The sequence below is a fragment of the Apus apus genome, chromosome 6, assembly GCF_020740795.1.
Source record: "Apus apus isolate bApuApu2 chromosome 6, bApuApu2.pri.cur, whole genome shotgun sequence".
Classification (NCBI taxonomy): Eukaryota; Metazoa; Chordata; class Aves; order Apodiformes; family Apodidae; genus Apus; species Apus apus.
In genome coordinates this window covers 38,238,161-38,253,176 of record NC_067287.1, presented here as the reverse complement: position 1 = coordinate 38,253,176, position 15,016 = coordinate 38,238,161, and the positions used below count along the sequence as shown (strand labels likewise).

At 46.7% G+C, this 15,016-nt stretch overlaps 1 protein-coding gene across 11 annotated transcripts in view; it reads left to right on the top strand.

Moving 5' to 3' along the window:
* HDAC4 (histone deacetylase 4) overlaps nt 1–15,016 on the top strand; it is a 251,960-nt gene that overhangs the window by 192,175 nt on the left and 44,769 nt on the right. For all 11 annotated transcript variants that reach the window (XM_051623785.1, XM_051623784.1, XM_051623787.1 and 8 more), the window contains 3 exons: nt 4,972–5,229; nt 6,717–6,903; nt 13,192–13,325. In XM_051623785.1, coding sequence (XP_051479745.1) covers nt 4,972–5,229; nt 6,717–6,903; nt 13,192–13,325 — 579 coding nt within the window. The remainder of the gene's footprint in view (nt 1–4,971; nt 5,230–6,716; nt 6,904–13,191; nt 13,326–15,016) is intronic.

The following is a 15,016-nucleotide window of genomic DNA, read 5'->3' as shown; positions in this document are numbered from 1 at the left end:
TTGGAGGTGCACAGCTTCATCAGGGTGTGTGTGTTGGTCTTCCTGATAGGAAGCTTTTGCAGTCCTATGGAAGTTCTTCAGCTCGGTTTCAGCTTCCCAAGGAGTTCTTCAGCCACCAGACATGTCCCTGTCACACCTGTTGCCTAAAGAAAAAGAGCATTAGTTGTAACCTTCTTGGAGCTCCTCAAGCATTTTTCTGTTAGGGCCTCTTCATTAGTGATGAGTTGACAGACATTTCTAGCCTGGTTGGTAATATCTTCAAGGACATCAGTGTCCTAAGGATGTATCACCACAGGGAAGGTATCGTGAAGAAGTAGATACATCATACCTGGTAGACAAATCAAATGCCAGCTGACCTGAAATTTTACCAGCAAAGAAATACAGCTTCTTTCTTTGTTGTTCCTTACAAAGACTTCCACAGCAAAATGCATTCTTGGGTTCTCTTTGTGTTGTGACCTGACATTGCTATGATTTTGATTTTATTTTTCCTTTCTGTTCTTTGTATTTCAAAGATGCAGGTAAGAAATCTTGGCAGCTGCATCCAGTCTTCTGCAAGTGCTTGTGACTAGAGCTGTGGGGTTTCTTTGGTACTGAAGTAGTTGTCTGTCCAAAGCTGGAGAGGCAGCACCTTGAGCAGTGTTTTATGTTGGCATGAGGTGCCTTGAGTTTGAGAATAGAGGAGTTAATGCATGACAAAGGAAGCTAGACAATTAATTAAGGGAAGGATGTGTTAGTTATGGTGCATTGTGGAGCTGTTTACTACATCTGGAGTGTTGTGTCCAGCTCTGGGCTCCCCAGTTCCAGAGGGACAGGGAGATGCTGGGAAGAGTCCAAGGGAGGCTACAAGGATGATGGACTGGAACATCTGTCAGGTGAGGAAAGGCTGAGAGGCCTGGGGCTGTTTAGTCACGAGAAGACTGAGAGGGGACCTGATTAATGTCCATAAATATCTGCAGGGTGGGTGTCAGGAAGGGACCAGTCCCTGTTCAGTGGAGCCTGTGACAGGACGAGGGGAAACGGCACCAAGTGACAACACAGGAAGTTCCACCTCAATATGAGGAGAAACTTCTTTCCTGTGAGGGTGACAGAGCCCTGGGACAGGCTGCCTAGAGGGGCTGTGGAGTCTCCTTCTCTGGAGACTTTGAAGACACATCTGTATGAGTTCCTGTGGGATCTGCCCTGGGTGTTCCTGCTGCAGCAGGGAGGCTGGACTCAATGATCTTCAGAGGTCCCTTCCAACCCAAATGATTGTGTGATTCTATTATTTCAGATACATAAGTGCTCTCAGTGCTGTCTTAACTTTATATTCATTTCCTTGCATTTTTATTACCTTCCATTTTCTAAATTTACATGAACACGTGTTCCTAAAATCACAAAAACTGGAATATTTTTAGGGAGTTGTAATGGGATGCACATGCATTTTATGGAATGTGTTCCTAACAAAGGGCTTTCTTGGGAAAATTGTCCTCCAAGAAGAGGGTTGCAGCAACTGGAACAAATGGCAGACCGAGAGATTCACTTTGAATGAGGAGAGCAAACAGAATGTTCCCAACGTCCTTGTCATCGACCAATTATCTTTCAACCTTCATTGTGTTTTTCATTTCTTTCTTGCATTTTTCTGGAGTTAGAATAATTTAACACTTCTAGGGAATTACACTGCTGCTCATTTCCATTAGATTTGACAATGACACTGGAAGTTATTTTCCCAGCAATTACCTTGTATAGTTCATAAGTTCAAAAGGTATTAAGTTCAAAGCCTGAGACCTTCGATCCAAGCAGAAATAAAAACAGCAGAAGATGGTTTATGATGATTTAATTATCTTTAAAACAGATTATATTCATCAAGCCTAAGTGAGCTTAAAGAAAATGGATGGAAAAGACTATCTTTGGCTTGACAGGGTTTAGTTATCCAATGTGTAATAAAGTAATGAAACTGGAGGGGGTTGCCTCACAGAAATCCTTGAGGAGTTTTGATCACTGAATCTTTTTCAGTTGGCAGGAACCTCGTGAGATCATTTAGTCCAATGTCCCTGCTTGGGCAGGGTCAGCTAGATTATCCAAGAGCACTTTTCAGTCGGGGTTTGAATATCTCCAAGAATAGAGACTCCACAGCTTCTGTGGGCAACCTGCTCAAGTATTTGACCACCTTCACAGTAAAAGAAAGAAACAAAAAGTTTTCTTGTGCTCAGAAGGAATTCCATGTGTTTGAATTTGTGCCCATTGCCTCTTGGCCTGTCACCTGTGAGTGCAACCCATCAGGCCCCATGGGCTTCCATGCGCCCAGGTTTTTTTAAGTGCTCCCTAAACCTGGTGGTCCTCCACCAAGGGTGAGTCTCCTTTGCTCCAGACTTTCTCTCTGGTCTCAGGGACCTGGTATTCATGAAGGCCACTCTTGCTGGTAAAGAAGACATTTTTCCATGTCCTTTGTCACCAGGTTCCTTGCTCCATTCAGCTGTGGGCCCACGTTTTCCCTAGTCTTCCTTTCTCTTTCTTGATGCCCTTGATGCCCCTGGCCAGATTAAGCTCCAGGTCAGCTTTGGCTTTCTCAACACCATTCATACAAGATCAGAGAGCAACTCTCTCCTCCTTGGGCCGCCTGTCCTGCTGCCAACTCTTGTACACCACCTCTTGATATCTTGAGTTCAGTTAGGAGCTCCTTCCTCATCCACACAGGCCTTCTGCAGCCTCTGCTTGGTTTCTTACATGTTGGAATGGCTCTTTCTTGAGCTTGTAGGATCCCTAAATGTCAACCAGCAATCCTGGACCCTTCTCCTCTTCAGGGCTGTATCCCATGGGAGTCTGCCAAGCAAGATCCCTGCGGAGACTGAAGCCTGCCCTCCTGTAATCCAGGCCCTGTTCCCTCCACTTCAGATCTCCAGCTCTGCCATCTCATGCTGACTGCAATCAGTGCTGCCTCTGACTTTCACATCCCTGGCTAGTCCTTCCGTGTGTGTAAGTGTCACATCCAGAAGGGCACCTTCCTTCTTGGCTCACCTGGGTCAGGAATTTGTCATCAATGCACTGAAATCTCCTAGGCTGCTTGAGCCCTGCTTGGTCCTTCCAGCAGATAGCAGGGTGGTTCAAGTCGCCCATGAAGATGGCAGTCTGTGAACATGAGGCTTCTTCCAGGTGTTTGAAGTGGGCCTCACCTACTGGATGTCTACAGCAGTCTACCCGTACAACAGCTCTCCTCTTGGTCTGTCCACTTGTCTTGATATTTGAGCTCTTGACTGGCTCCTGGCACAGACCAAGGCACAGAGTTCCATGCCATCCTGTTCCTCTCTTAGATGAAGGGCTGCTCACTCTCCTCGCCTTCCCATGGCCTTCCTAAAAAGCCTGGATCCCTCCATCACAGAATCCAGTCGTGTGAGCTGTCCCACCGTGTCTCCATGATGGCAGGGAGGTCCTAGCCCTGTAACTGCTCTGTTTTGTTGATGGCTGTGTCCTTTCTGCTCACGCCACCCCAGGCCCTTGTCCCCAGCTTCCTTAGCTACTTGTTGAGGAACTGCTCCCTCCCCTGTTGCTTCTGGTTTGAAGCTCTTGACTATCAGCTTGGCCAGCCTGTTGGCAAAGGTAGTTTTTCCCTGTCTAGGCAGGTGGATCCCACCTCTTCCAAGAAACTGTTGACTTTGAAATCCAACAGCTAACAGCAGCCCGTTGTTGACCACTACAAAAGTGCCATCTCTGGTCACAAAGAGGGGTGGGCTGCACCCCCCCATCCATACTTGGGGGGGGCCACCTGAACCCCAGAAGGTCTTGCCTAAAGCTTCTAGGTAAGATACTGTGTGTCCTGCTCCTCTCAGGGTTGGGCATACCTGAAATGCAGGAATCCACAGGGTTCTGGGAAGCTGTGGCCCTGCAGGCCAAGTCCTTGCAGTGCTCCATTTTTGCAAGCCTTGAGCTCCAGTGCTTTGAGATCCTCTGCCAACCTCTTGCTGTCCTTCCTGTGATACCTTAGGTTTGAGCCACTGTTCTTCAAAGAGCAAGTTACTGACAAGTAGTCACTCCTTCAGCATGTGTTCAATAACCCTGTTTTGATTTAGCTTTATTAGAGTTAAAATCAATATTGCTTTTCATACCAATGACCTAATCCTTATTAAAGCTCTGCCCTGGCATCTTTCAAAGTTCAGTATTTTCTCTGTAAGCCCGTGAAATAGCTACAGCCTGAGCTCTTTTCAAGAAAGGAAATGGATTTCTTTACCTGTGCTGGGTTTGAAAACAGTTCACATGGTGGGGTTTCTTTGTTCCAAATAAAAATCACAAGCATTCTGAGACACAGAGCTGTGAATTTTATCTTGCCAATGAACTTTAAAAAAATCGGAGCCTCTGTGAGTTACAGTGAAAATTATATTGTTCCCTTTGTTTTAGCAGCTGTTTCAGAGAGGTTTGCTACCTCCTTAGGAAGATCTGGGTAGAAGGACTCTCTTCTGGCTTCTGTACAGATGCTGAGAGTGTCCCCAGTTGTCTCCTAACTAACTTGATAAGAGTGCAGGTTTTGGAGGAATATTTCTAAGACAGCTTCTCACTTTACAGCTGAAACTCAGGATGAGTCAAGAAGAAGCTGGGCAAGCGAGGTAACAGAAACCTTCTTTGAGGGTTTTGTTCTCTCTTAGTGTTTTTCAGAATTTAATTGCCAAGGGAACTGGTGGTTGTTGCTCTTCTCCCGGGCAGGTTTGTGAATGGAGTAGTGACCATAGGTGTGCAGGTGGGAGAGGCTTTTCCTTCTTCAGAGGGAAAATGAAATGCAAAATGAAGGGGCTGTTGTTACTCAGGACACGGGATTTCATGGTGCTTAGTGCCAAGGTTGACCTGACCCTTCCCCGGGGTGGTTGTTTTGGACCTAGTTTGTAAGATAAAGCTAGAATTCATAATTGCTCTTATTGTGAAGCTGGCTCTTTGAGGAGAACAGAGTGAACTTTACTTGCAATCAGTTACATGTTATTTATCAGTCGGTCTTGGGGTTGTTTTCAGATTATATCCAAACCCAATGAACCAGCTCGCCAGCATGAAAGCCACCCTGAGGAGACAGAAGAAGAGCTGCGGGAACACCAAGCCCTTTTGGAGGAGCCATATGGTGACAGAGTCACAAGCCAAAAGGAGGCCCCAGGGCTGACCAACATGGTGCAAGTGAAGCAAGAACCCATTGAGAGTGATGAGGAGGAAGCAGAGCCACAGCAGGAGCTGGAGTCTGGGCAGAGGCAGGCTGAGCAGGAGCTGCTCTTCCGTCAGGTGAGCTCACAAAATACCAAGTTTGGGACTTGGTTCTTTGTAGAAGATTGTTTGTTTCTTGGTAGTCACCTCGTACTACTCTGGCAGAAGGAAGGAGGAGCCATCTCTTGAGGGTTTGCTACGTAAAGAAACCTGCAGGGTAAAATCAGTGCCATCCTTCCCTGGACTCACCCTGTCTACTCAGAAGTCCCAGGGAGAAGAGTCTGGATCACCTGCACAGACCACAGTCACTGTGTTTGCAGCCAGTGAACCACTTTCTGTTTGTTTCTTTGGGAAGACAAGCCATGTCTTACATTTTTTTAGGACTAAATTCTAGCAGAGGATTTAATGTTTTAAAACAAATTGACTGTCTCAGAGGGTAAGGGAAGGAGGGATGAAGTTCGTTGGAGGAAATCCCTTCTTCAGAACTGCAGATCTCAGGGTTTGCAGCTGTGCTTACTTTTGAGGGTAAACACCAGAGGCTTGTGGAGCGCAAGCAGTAAATCCAATAACAAGGTAGCATAGTTTAATCTTCCCACTTACATGGCAGCATCCCAAAAACTGCCTGTTGTGGCAGCAGTAATGAAGGTGAGAAGGTTGCAGATCTCTCCAGGCATCAGTGCTCTGCTCATCCTTGCAGCCCTTAGAGCTCTGGCTGCGCCTCGAGCTGTGCGTAACCCCGCCTGGGACCTGCAGCCAGGAGCAGTTTGCTGTAGCCAGGTTAGGGTGGAGCTCCCTAAGAAAATCCCCAGCCCTTGGCTAGGGAAGGTGACCTGGTGCCAGCTTTGCAGTTGCAGTGCCTGGGAATCAGGCTGCTCCCTGTAGCGATTTCCATCTTCCTTGCCCTGCGGAGTTGACTCCCTTGTCCTGCAGGAGTGTCCCTGCCTGTTGCTCCAGAGACTGCATTGTTGGTCCCTGTCTGAGCAGGGTTATCTTCACAGCAGCCCTGCTTCCTCTCAAAGTGCAGCCTCCTTCCTGGCCTAGTCCTAGATGCATGGTGACACCTGAGGAGTCTTGAAAAGGCAGTGTCCTCTGCAATTCCTTGGCCTCAAAGAGGAGAGGAAAGAAAACAGAGTGAAAAGGAAGGTGTTGAGGCTGTGGTTGCAGCGTGGCAAGCTGGAGCAGCCTGGCCTGGCCAGCTGGTGGTGTGGCTGTGCAGAGGACCAGCTCTGTTGGAAAGTCCTTCTCCTGACTGGGGTCTAGTTGAGCTGGGCTCGTTCCATGTTCCATCCTCCAGGGGGAGGAGGATGTGGCCAGGCCCGAGGGGAGGATGGGGCTGCTTCTGCCAGTGCCCTTGTCAGCGTGCTCCAGCTTCAGGGCTGTGCTTTGAACCTTGCTGCACTTGCCTGGCCTTGCTCTGGAAATGGGCACGTCCTGCTTTGCTGCACGTGTGTGCTCGTTTGTCAGGGAAAGGAACCCGCACCTGTGAACTTTAAAACCTCCTACAAAACCCTCTTACGAGGGCACCAGGCAGACTTTCAGCAACTAACTGCTCCTTTTTCCTGCAGCAAGCCCTTCTGTTGGAGCAGCAACGTATTCACCAGCTGAGGAACTACCAGGCGTCGCTGGAAGCAGCTGGCATGCCCGTCTCCTTCGGAGGCCATCGGCCTCTGTCCCGGGCTCAGTCCTCCCCTGCCTCAGCCACCTTCCCAATGTCTGTCCAGGAGCCACCCACTAAGCCAAGGTTCACAACAGGTAACGTTTTGGGGCACTGGAGGCTGAAATGGTGGGGCTGTGGTTACAGCTTTGCCATAGGTTGTGCTTTTTTTGCCCTGTCCCTACAAAGCCTCCTGTTTGGGGACTCCATAACATCCTGTCTTCATCAAGGATAAGATGCAGGCATCTTCTGTCCCGTTGTCCTGCTTGTCCCTTCCCCAGAGGGACAGACACCCTACAGTCCAGCCAGAAAACAACCTGCACAAATAAAAAGAAGCATAGCTCAGTACTTTAATTGTGCATCTAATAATAAAAATCATTAAAAGGGCAAGTCATATGCTGTGACAAAGCTGATTGAGATGCAAGGCAGAGAGAGGCAATGTTCTTGCAGAAGGACAGCCTGCCAAATGCAGGATCTCTTGGCTGGATTTTCTGCACCTTCTCCAGTCCCTGTGCAATCTCATGCCATAAGTTACCCGTTCCAGGCTCGGTGCCAGCCCATCCCTCCTTCTGTAACACAATCTCAGCCCAGGAACCTGTGCCCACCAGTTAGGAAGAACGAGGTGAGTTGATTATTTCAAGTTGTCTTGAACAGACAAACAGACTGAACAGTCTTTTCTTACCTGTTCAGTCTTCATCTCAAAGGAAGATGATGAATGCCATCCTGCATCTGTCTGGTGAAAACCAGAAGTGCAAAAAGAGGTGTTAATCTCCTCACCAAGATTAAAGACAAGAAATAATTGTTCTTCCTGATTCCTGACAACCAACTTCCTTCCCTCCCCCAATTCCTTTCTGTCTGTTCAGTAGCCTTAGTAACAGATGAAGGGTAATTTACGAGCAACTTTTCAAGTCCTGCGCTGAGTGATTCTTCCCCAAATGTCACGCTCCATTTTGTGATTGAACATTTTGCAGTGTGATCTGTGCCCTGGGAAAAGGAAGGGGGAGGAGAAGGGGGAGAAATCCAGAAAGCCCAAATAAGAGTTAACTCACGATTTTGTTTCTCATTCCCTTATCCATTTATTCTTCCATAAGCCACCCTTTTTTGCATCGTGAACATCCGCGCTGTGAATGGGGTTTATTTTCAGACACTGCTGGGATAGTAACAGGGACGTGTTAAATCTGGCTTTGTTCCTCAGCTGCTTGCTGCAGGGTGGGAGGCACGTGCCATCAGCGCAGCAAAAGCCCCAGCAGCCTCTCTCATTTTTGCAAATCAGCCCTTTAAAGTCTCTTGTTTCTTCTTAATATTGAAACCTGGCATGTTGGCAACACTGCCTTTCAAATGCAACCAGTTATAGCCAGATTATTTGGGATTTTGGCTTTTGCCAAGGGTACAAAGGAGGGTAGTCCCCTGACTCACAGTCAAACCAGATGAAACTTGAGCATCTAAGACACTTGGACTCCAAACCTTGATGCTTTAAGAACAAGGAAGCCTGGCCCTACTTTAAGAGATTATTCATTCCTTCTCTTTCTTCCTGTCTCCTCCTCCGGTATTTAAGTTGCCTTGTCAATCATACACAAGACTTTGAACTTACAATAACATTTCCTACCAGAGGATATAAGTTGGATTCTGATATGGGCCTCTACATTTCATTTTAAATTACAGGTGATGGTAAAAATGCAGATTTTGGGAACTGTGCTGCTTTGAAAAGACACCGTTACAATGTTGTGATGTATTTTCCTTGGAGGCAGGGTTTAAAGTAAAGAAGTGGCTTTTAAAGTAAGAGGTGGAATATCACATGGCTTTTCTACAGGACTGCCAGTGTGATGATGTGAAGACTGCTTAGTGTGTAGCTCAGCTGTAAAATAGCCTTTTCATGGCATTTACCCATGTTAAGATGCCAAGGGCTTGATTTTCCCACTGCCTTCTAGCTTGGGCAGTTCTCTACCTCTGTGCTGGGTGAACGGAGGAGGAAAAAGACAATAAAATGCTGCCAAGGGAAGAAATGCTGGTGGGCATCTTTGCACTGAAGAAGGTGCAAAGCATAAAAGGCAAGAGCTTTGTACTGGTCCTATAACTAGACTTTCACCTTACATAAAAGGTGAAGAACTAGTTAGTTAACTGTCACTGCTTTAAAAGTGGCAGGAAAAATAAAGAGCCTGCTGCTGTGGGCACGTGAGCCCCGAGAGGAAATGCAGGGGTTTCAGCTGCTGAGCATGTGTGTGAGTTTGACTGCTAATGTTTTCTTGAAGTTATCCACAGTGCATTGGAGAGGGTGTTTTTGGAGGTGGATACTAAAGCTTTAATCACTAGGATTGAAGTAGTCTTTGAAAGGCAGGAAATCAAAGTTTTGGGTATTTTTCAAAGCAAGCAGTGCCAAAGTGCATCGGGCTTCTTTTTTGCTAGGAAAATCCATCTGTTTGATAAGTGGCTGCTTAGGAGGCTGATCCTGACATGATTCTGCACTCTGGATTTCAGAGAAATTAAGATTGGAATAGTTGAGATCATTTTGGGAGAGGACTGGAAAAAACAAACCTCATTCAGTGGCCCTAATGAAGGCAACCATGATCACTTTAGGCATGAATGTGGCTCTTAAGAGATCAGTTATTGTCCAACAGACAAAGGAATTGTTCCTCACTTTCACGTTTGGGATATTAGATAGAAAATAGTAATGCTCTCTCTGGACAGAGTTAGAACCAGACAGCTGCAAATTCTAGGATTTATGTATAATTTATTTCCCTGTCTCTCTCAGTGACCAGTACCTGAGACTTCAAAGGTATAGAGGAAGAACAACATGATACACCTCTCAAACATGATGTGCATTACTCCACATGAAAGTGAAGACAGTGCCCTCCCTGACTTCTTCAAGCAATCAGTTTCATGTCCTGAAGCATGACATGTAATTTTCCTTCCTCCTAGCATATAAAAGAAAGCTAGTCCTTGAACTTGCCCTCGCTGGCACAAGTAGCCCCCTTGACTTTAATGAATACCTCTGCCTGCACTGTTCTGCACACTTGAATAAGGCTTCTCAGGTTAGGCCATTAATTTGCATAGCTCCAATTATCCAGTCTCTGATCTCCTCTAAAGATGGATCCACAAATTACTCTGATGTTCTGCATTAAAGTATTTTTCATTTCTGATGAAGGCATTTATCCTCTCCTGAGCAGAGCAATATAATTATCTGAACCTCAAATCGTATGTTTGTTCTGCCAAGAAAAGCGAGCTGGTTATGCTTTCCTGCTGACCTTTAAAAATTATTGTCCTCATGTCTGAGAGTATTCCTTCCAGCACCACTTAATTTAACTTGTAATGGCCAATGTAGCTTTGTATTTTAAACTTAAATTGCCAAGCCTTCCTTTGTGTGTGCCTGTCTTCCTCGGAGTGTCCCTGACCACAGGAAGGAACTTGAAGCAGTTCCCTCCTTTCCATGGGTTTGGTTTTTAAAAAGAGACACATTGAGTGATGTGCAGAACTTCCTTGAGACACCTCTGTTATCACTGAGTCACTGGGGAAGGAGGAACTTCATAGATGAACCAGATTCTGTAAACCCCACTGCAGCCTCTGTTAACAAAGAGAGACAAGTAGGCGTCCTCCCACCCCCTTCTCTGAAGACCTTTTCTTGAACCCTATGTTGAATGAGCCCGGGAGCCAAACCTCATTTTAGGTGCATATGTGTGTTTTAAACACGTGCAGCTTTCCAGCCCATCTGTGGATGAGGAGGTGCTGGATTGTGTGGCTGGGGATCTTGCCCACAGCTACCTGTGTTTGCTCTCAAGTAGGATGAGCTGGTAAATCCCACAGCCTACTTCTGAGCTGACACCAGACTTCTTCCCAAAAAACCTGGGGAGTTACCTGGCAAATCTGTTGTGCTGTAGGAAGATGAGGGAAGAAGAGAAGAATATAAGGTCAAAGCAAAAAGCTGGTGTTTCCTTTGCATTTATCTTTGGTTTGACCTGTGTCAAGAGTTAGATTAATTGTTGGTAGTTAGGTTATAGCTGGACTCGATGATCTTAAAGGTCTTTTCCAATCAGAATTATTCTGTGATTCTGTTTTGGCTTCTACCCTACCAGGCTCTAGGGTTACCCAGGAACAAAATAGAGAAGAAGATGGAGACTTCATCTGCCTCGTGTTGCCTCACCCATAGACCTGGAGATGCATCCCGATCATTTTTCAGGAGTTTCTATTTAAAGCTTAAAGACTTGGGGAAAACACCCTCTGGAGAGAAACTTCTAGCACAGATTCACATGTCAGCTATTTACATGGTCTTAGACCCCTTCCAGCTTTGCAGTGCCATGGGTTTAATTCACTGCCAGGTTGTGCCTGGGTTGTTTTTAAATTCAAGGCTAGTTTTTGACTGCAAATGTCTGTTTTCAGGAGGGTTAGAACTAGATGAGCTTCAAGGTCCCTTCCAACCCATCCTGTGATTCTATGTTGAATAGATAGACATGCAGCTTTTGGCTTTAAATCTAGAAAGCCTGGTTATAGTCTCTGTAGATACATCTGGAAATCAGGGAAGACAGGAACCACTCTCCTTTCTTTAGTCTGATTGATTTAGCCGAACCTGTTGTCTCCTCCCATATGGTCCAGGAGGCCATGTAGATACGTGGGGTTCTTTTGGGTAACAAATACTTTGTGAAAATGCACAATGTCCCCTGAAGATGAGTTCCCTTCAAAACTAGAGCTGATTTAATGAACTCAGACTGGGGAGTTGTCGTGGCCAACCACCCTTACCACTGGGCTCCAGTTTCTCCTCAGGTGACATTTACAGTGCTTGCCTTTGCCTGGCAGCTCTTCATCAAGTTTGATGCTGTGAATGAAATGTGGGAGACTTCTACAGAGCTTTGCAGCACGATCCTGTTTAGCTGAACTTTGGCTGACCCAAGGGCAGCCAATTCACTGGTGCTCTGTTCTCTTCCTAGACCTGAATGTGGTTTGGGTTTGGTTTGGTTTGTTGCTTGCTTTTTTTTTCTTTGGGCTCACCTGCAGCAAAGCAGGGGACTGCCAGATACCTCCCCTGAGGCTGAATATCTAAAAGTGTCAGTGCCAGGCTTAGCCTCAGAAGGGAAAGCTGAGTTTTGCAGTGGCAGAACATGCCCACACTCCATCAAAAGCTGGGACTGCAGCTGGAGCCAATCTTGGGTGTGTGCAGCAGCAGGGTGCTCAGCTGCAGGCTACGAGCCATGGATGTTCTCAGAGTCTGGTTTTTCACAAGCCCCTTTGAACTCCGTGCAGGTGTGAATCCTGTTGTTTTACCAGCATTTGAACTGGTTCTGTGAAAGGCAGCTCCAGTCAGCTCCTGGGGCTGTGCTCCCTGGCATAGCTGTGCTGGGCTGGCATTTTGGAGGAGCTGGGCCTGTCGGGGTGCAGACCCTTTCACAGTGGAATCTGGGAACAGCTCCTGCCTTCACTGCTGTTTCAAAGGCTTTTTTTTAAATTTCACACCAAGACTTTTGATTTGTAACTTTATACTGTGCTTTCAGACAGGTATTTTTTGCAAGAAACCTTATTGCTTGGGGGGGGGGAATAATCCAATCCCTTCTGTTCTGTTTTCTAGAGCTTCTGGCTGATGAGAATGGTAGATTTAACATTGGGGTCTGTCTCTCTTGCTTAAGTGAAAAAAAGGGGGTTGTCCCTGGGACTGCATAGCTGTGAGGACCTTGCTCTTTTCTTCCAGTGGAACACTGGCTATGGAATCATAACTCCCCTTCCCAAAATGTACCCGGGCGACTCTGAAGCATGAAGCAAAGTCTCCTGCACTGTTGTCATGCCATAAATCCTTGGTAGTGCAAGGGGATTTAGCTGCCTGACTCCCACGTTCCCATGAAACAACACTGCTAAATACTCACATGTCATGCTGAATAATTATGCCCAAGCGTGTGCTAATAGCCTTAATTAGCATGTTGTCAAATAACATGGATGCAGAAGACTTCAACACAAACTATTTAATGAAACCTAGTGCCTGCTAACGACTTAATCCTTCTGGTTTTTAATCCCAAGCTCTAGAGTCATTATTAGGAAAGGACCCAGTGGAAAAGGCTGGGGTCAGTCCTGTTCTGGCATCTTTGTACCCTCGCTGGGGCTTTCAAGTTGTCGCTCTCATAACTTCAGCCTGCGGAGATGTTGGTGACCTGATACCTTTTCCATCCCCACTGAGGATTTCCAGAGGAAGGGATCATTGCAGGTTCAGTGCTGTCTCAAATCAGCATCTTGCAATTTCGTTTCCTAGAGCTCTGTGGCTCCTGGTAGAACAGTCTTGGCCTAGAAGTGTTCAGTTGAATAGAAAGTAAAAAAAAAAAAACAACCAAGGTGTTTTTTATATATATCTGGCAATTTTAAAATTTGTTTCTTTTTTTTTTTTTAACTGAGCAATTTTGTAACCCCTGCTGCAGGCCTTGTGTATGACACCTTGATGCTGAAACACCAGTGTACCTGTGGAAACACCAACAGCCACCCCGAGCACGCGGGGAGGATCCAGAGCATCTGGTCCCGGCTGCAGGAGACGGGGCTCCGTGGCAAGTGTGAGGTAAGAAAACTGCCAGTAAAAAGGGGGGAGCTGAGGTGGTGGGCCTGGGAGAGAGGGAGGGTTTGGATTTGCCTGGCTGATTCCACTGCTGGATTTGAGCCACAAAGATGCTGAAGGGAGTGGAACATCTCCCTGATGAGGGAAGGCTGAGGGAGCTGGGTCTGTTGAGCTTGGAGGAGACTGAGGGGCGACCTCATCCATGGTTACAAATATGTAAAGGGTGAGTGTCAGGAGGATGGAGCCAGGCTTTGTTCAGTGATGTCCAGTGATAGGACAAGGGGCAATGGATGCAAAGTGGAGCATAAGAGGTTCCATGTGAATATCAGGAAGAACTTCTTTGCTGTGAGAGTGACAGAGCCCTGGGACAGGCTGCCCAGAGAGGTTGTGGAGTCTCCTTCTCTGGAGACATTCAAACCCCCCTGGACACGTTCCTGTGTGATGTGCTCTGGGTGACCCTGCTCTGGCAGGGGGGTTGGACTGGGTGATCTTTCCAGGTCCCTTCCAACCCCTAAGATTCTGTGATTATCAGCGTTTGGGGGGGGGGGGCGGGGCTGATTTCTGCTTTGGATGATGGTGTATGTACCCACCCGGAGGCTCAGGCTGGTGATTGCTACCTGGATGTGCAAACTTTATAGTGCATCCTGGCTTGAGATCTTTACAGCTCCAGCTGTTGGCCACGTTTTGCCATATGTGGCCTAAATTTAATCCATTCCTGGATGACTGCTAATGCTCGTGTGTGCGTGCATCTGTCAGGAGCACATTCCTAGTGATCTGATTTTGCTGCATTGCATTGACTGTTAGGAATGTTGTAGATTGCTTAGAGAAGGTCCTGGGGAGACCTCATAGTGACCTTCTGGTACCTGAAGGGGCTCCAGGAGAGCTGGGGAGAGACTTTGGACAAGGGCTTGTAGTGAGAGGATGAGGGGGAATGGGTTAGAACGGGAAGAGGGGAGATTTAGATGAGACATTAGGAAGACATTTTTTTAGTGTCAGGGTGGTGAGACACTGGCACAAGGCTGCCCAGGAAAGCTCTGGAAGCCCCATCCCTGGAAGTGTTCACGGCCAGGTTGGATGGTGCAACCTGGTCCAGTAGGGAGTGTCCCTGCCCATCCAAGGGGGTTGGGTCTAGATGATCTTTAAGGTCCCTTCCAACCCAAACCATTCCATGATTCTGTGAAATGTCATGGAGAATTATCTTGCCTGGTGTTGCAGTAAAGCTGCTGCTTTAATTCTTGGCCCAGTTCCCTGTAAACTGGAAGTCCCCACCAAGCAGTGGATGCTGAAGCAGCCAAAGCTGAGAGCATGATATGAAGCAACCCTGTTACTTGCTCTCAATCCAGTCATAACCACAACAAGTTTCAATTTCTGTGGATTAATAACTTTTTTAACACTCTTTGATAAGTAATGGTCAACCTGTAGTGAAGACACTGTCAGAAGTGTGAGGGTAGGGGGGCATAACAAAGCCCTGTTGGCACAAGAGGTGAAATTAATTGCACTGGATGTACATTTTTTAAGAGCAAGGCAAGCTAAGATAAAAGCTTAGATACTGTGAAATCAAGAGACTAATTATTATGAATGGTGATTAGCAATTATTGTTCATAACTGATGGCAGCATGTGTTCATTGAGTCTTTGAGCATCTGAGGGGATTGAAGCACACAGTGTATTTGTGTCAGCACCTGGCTGGAAAGAT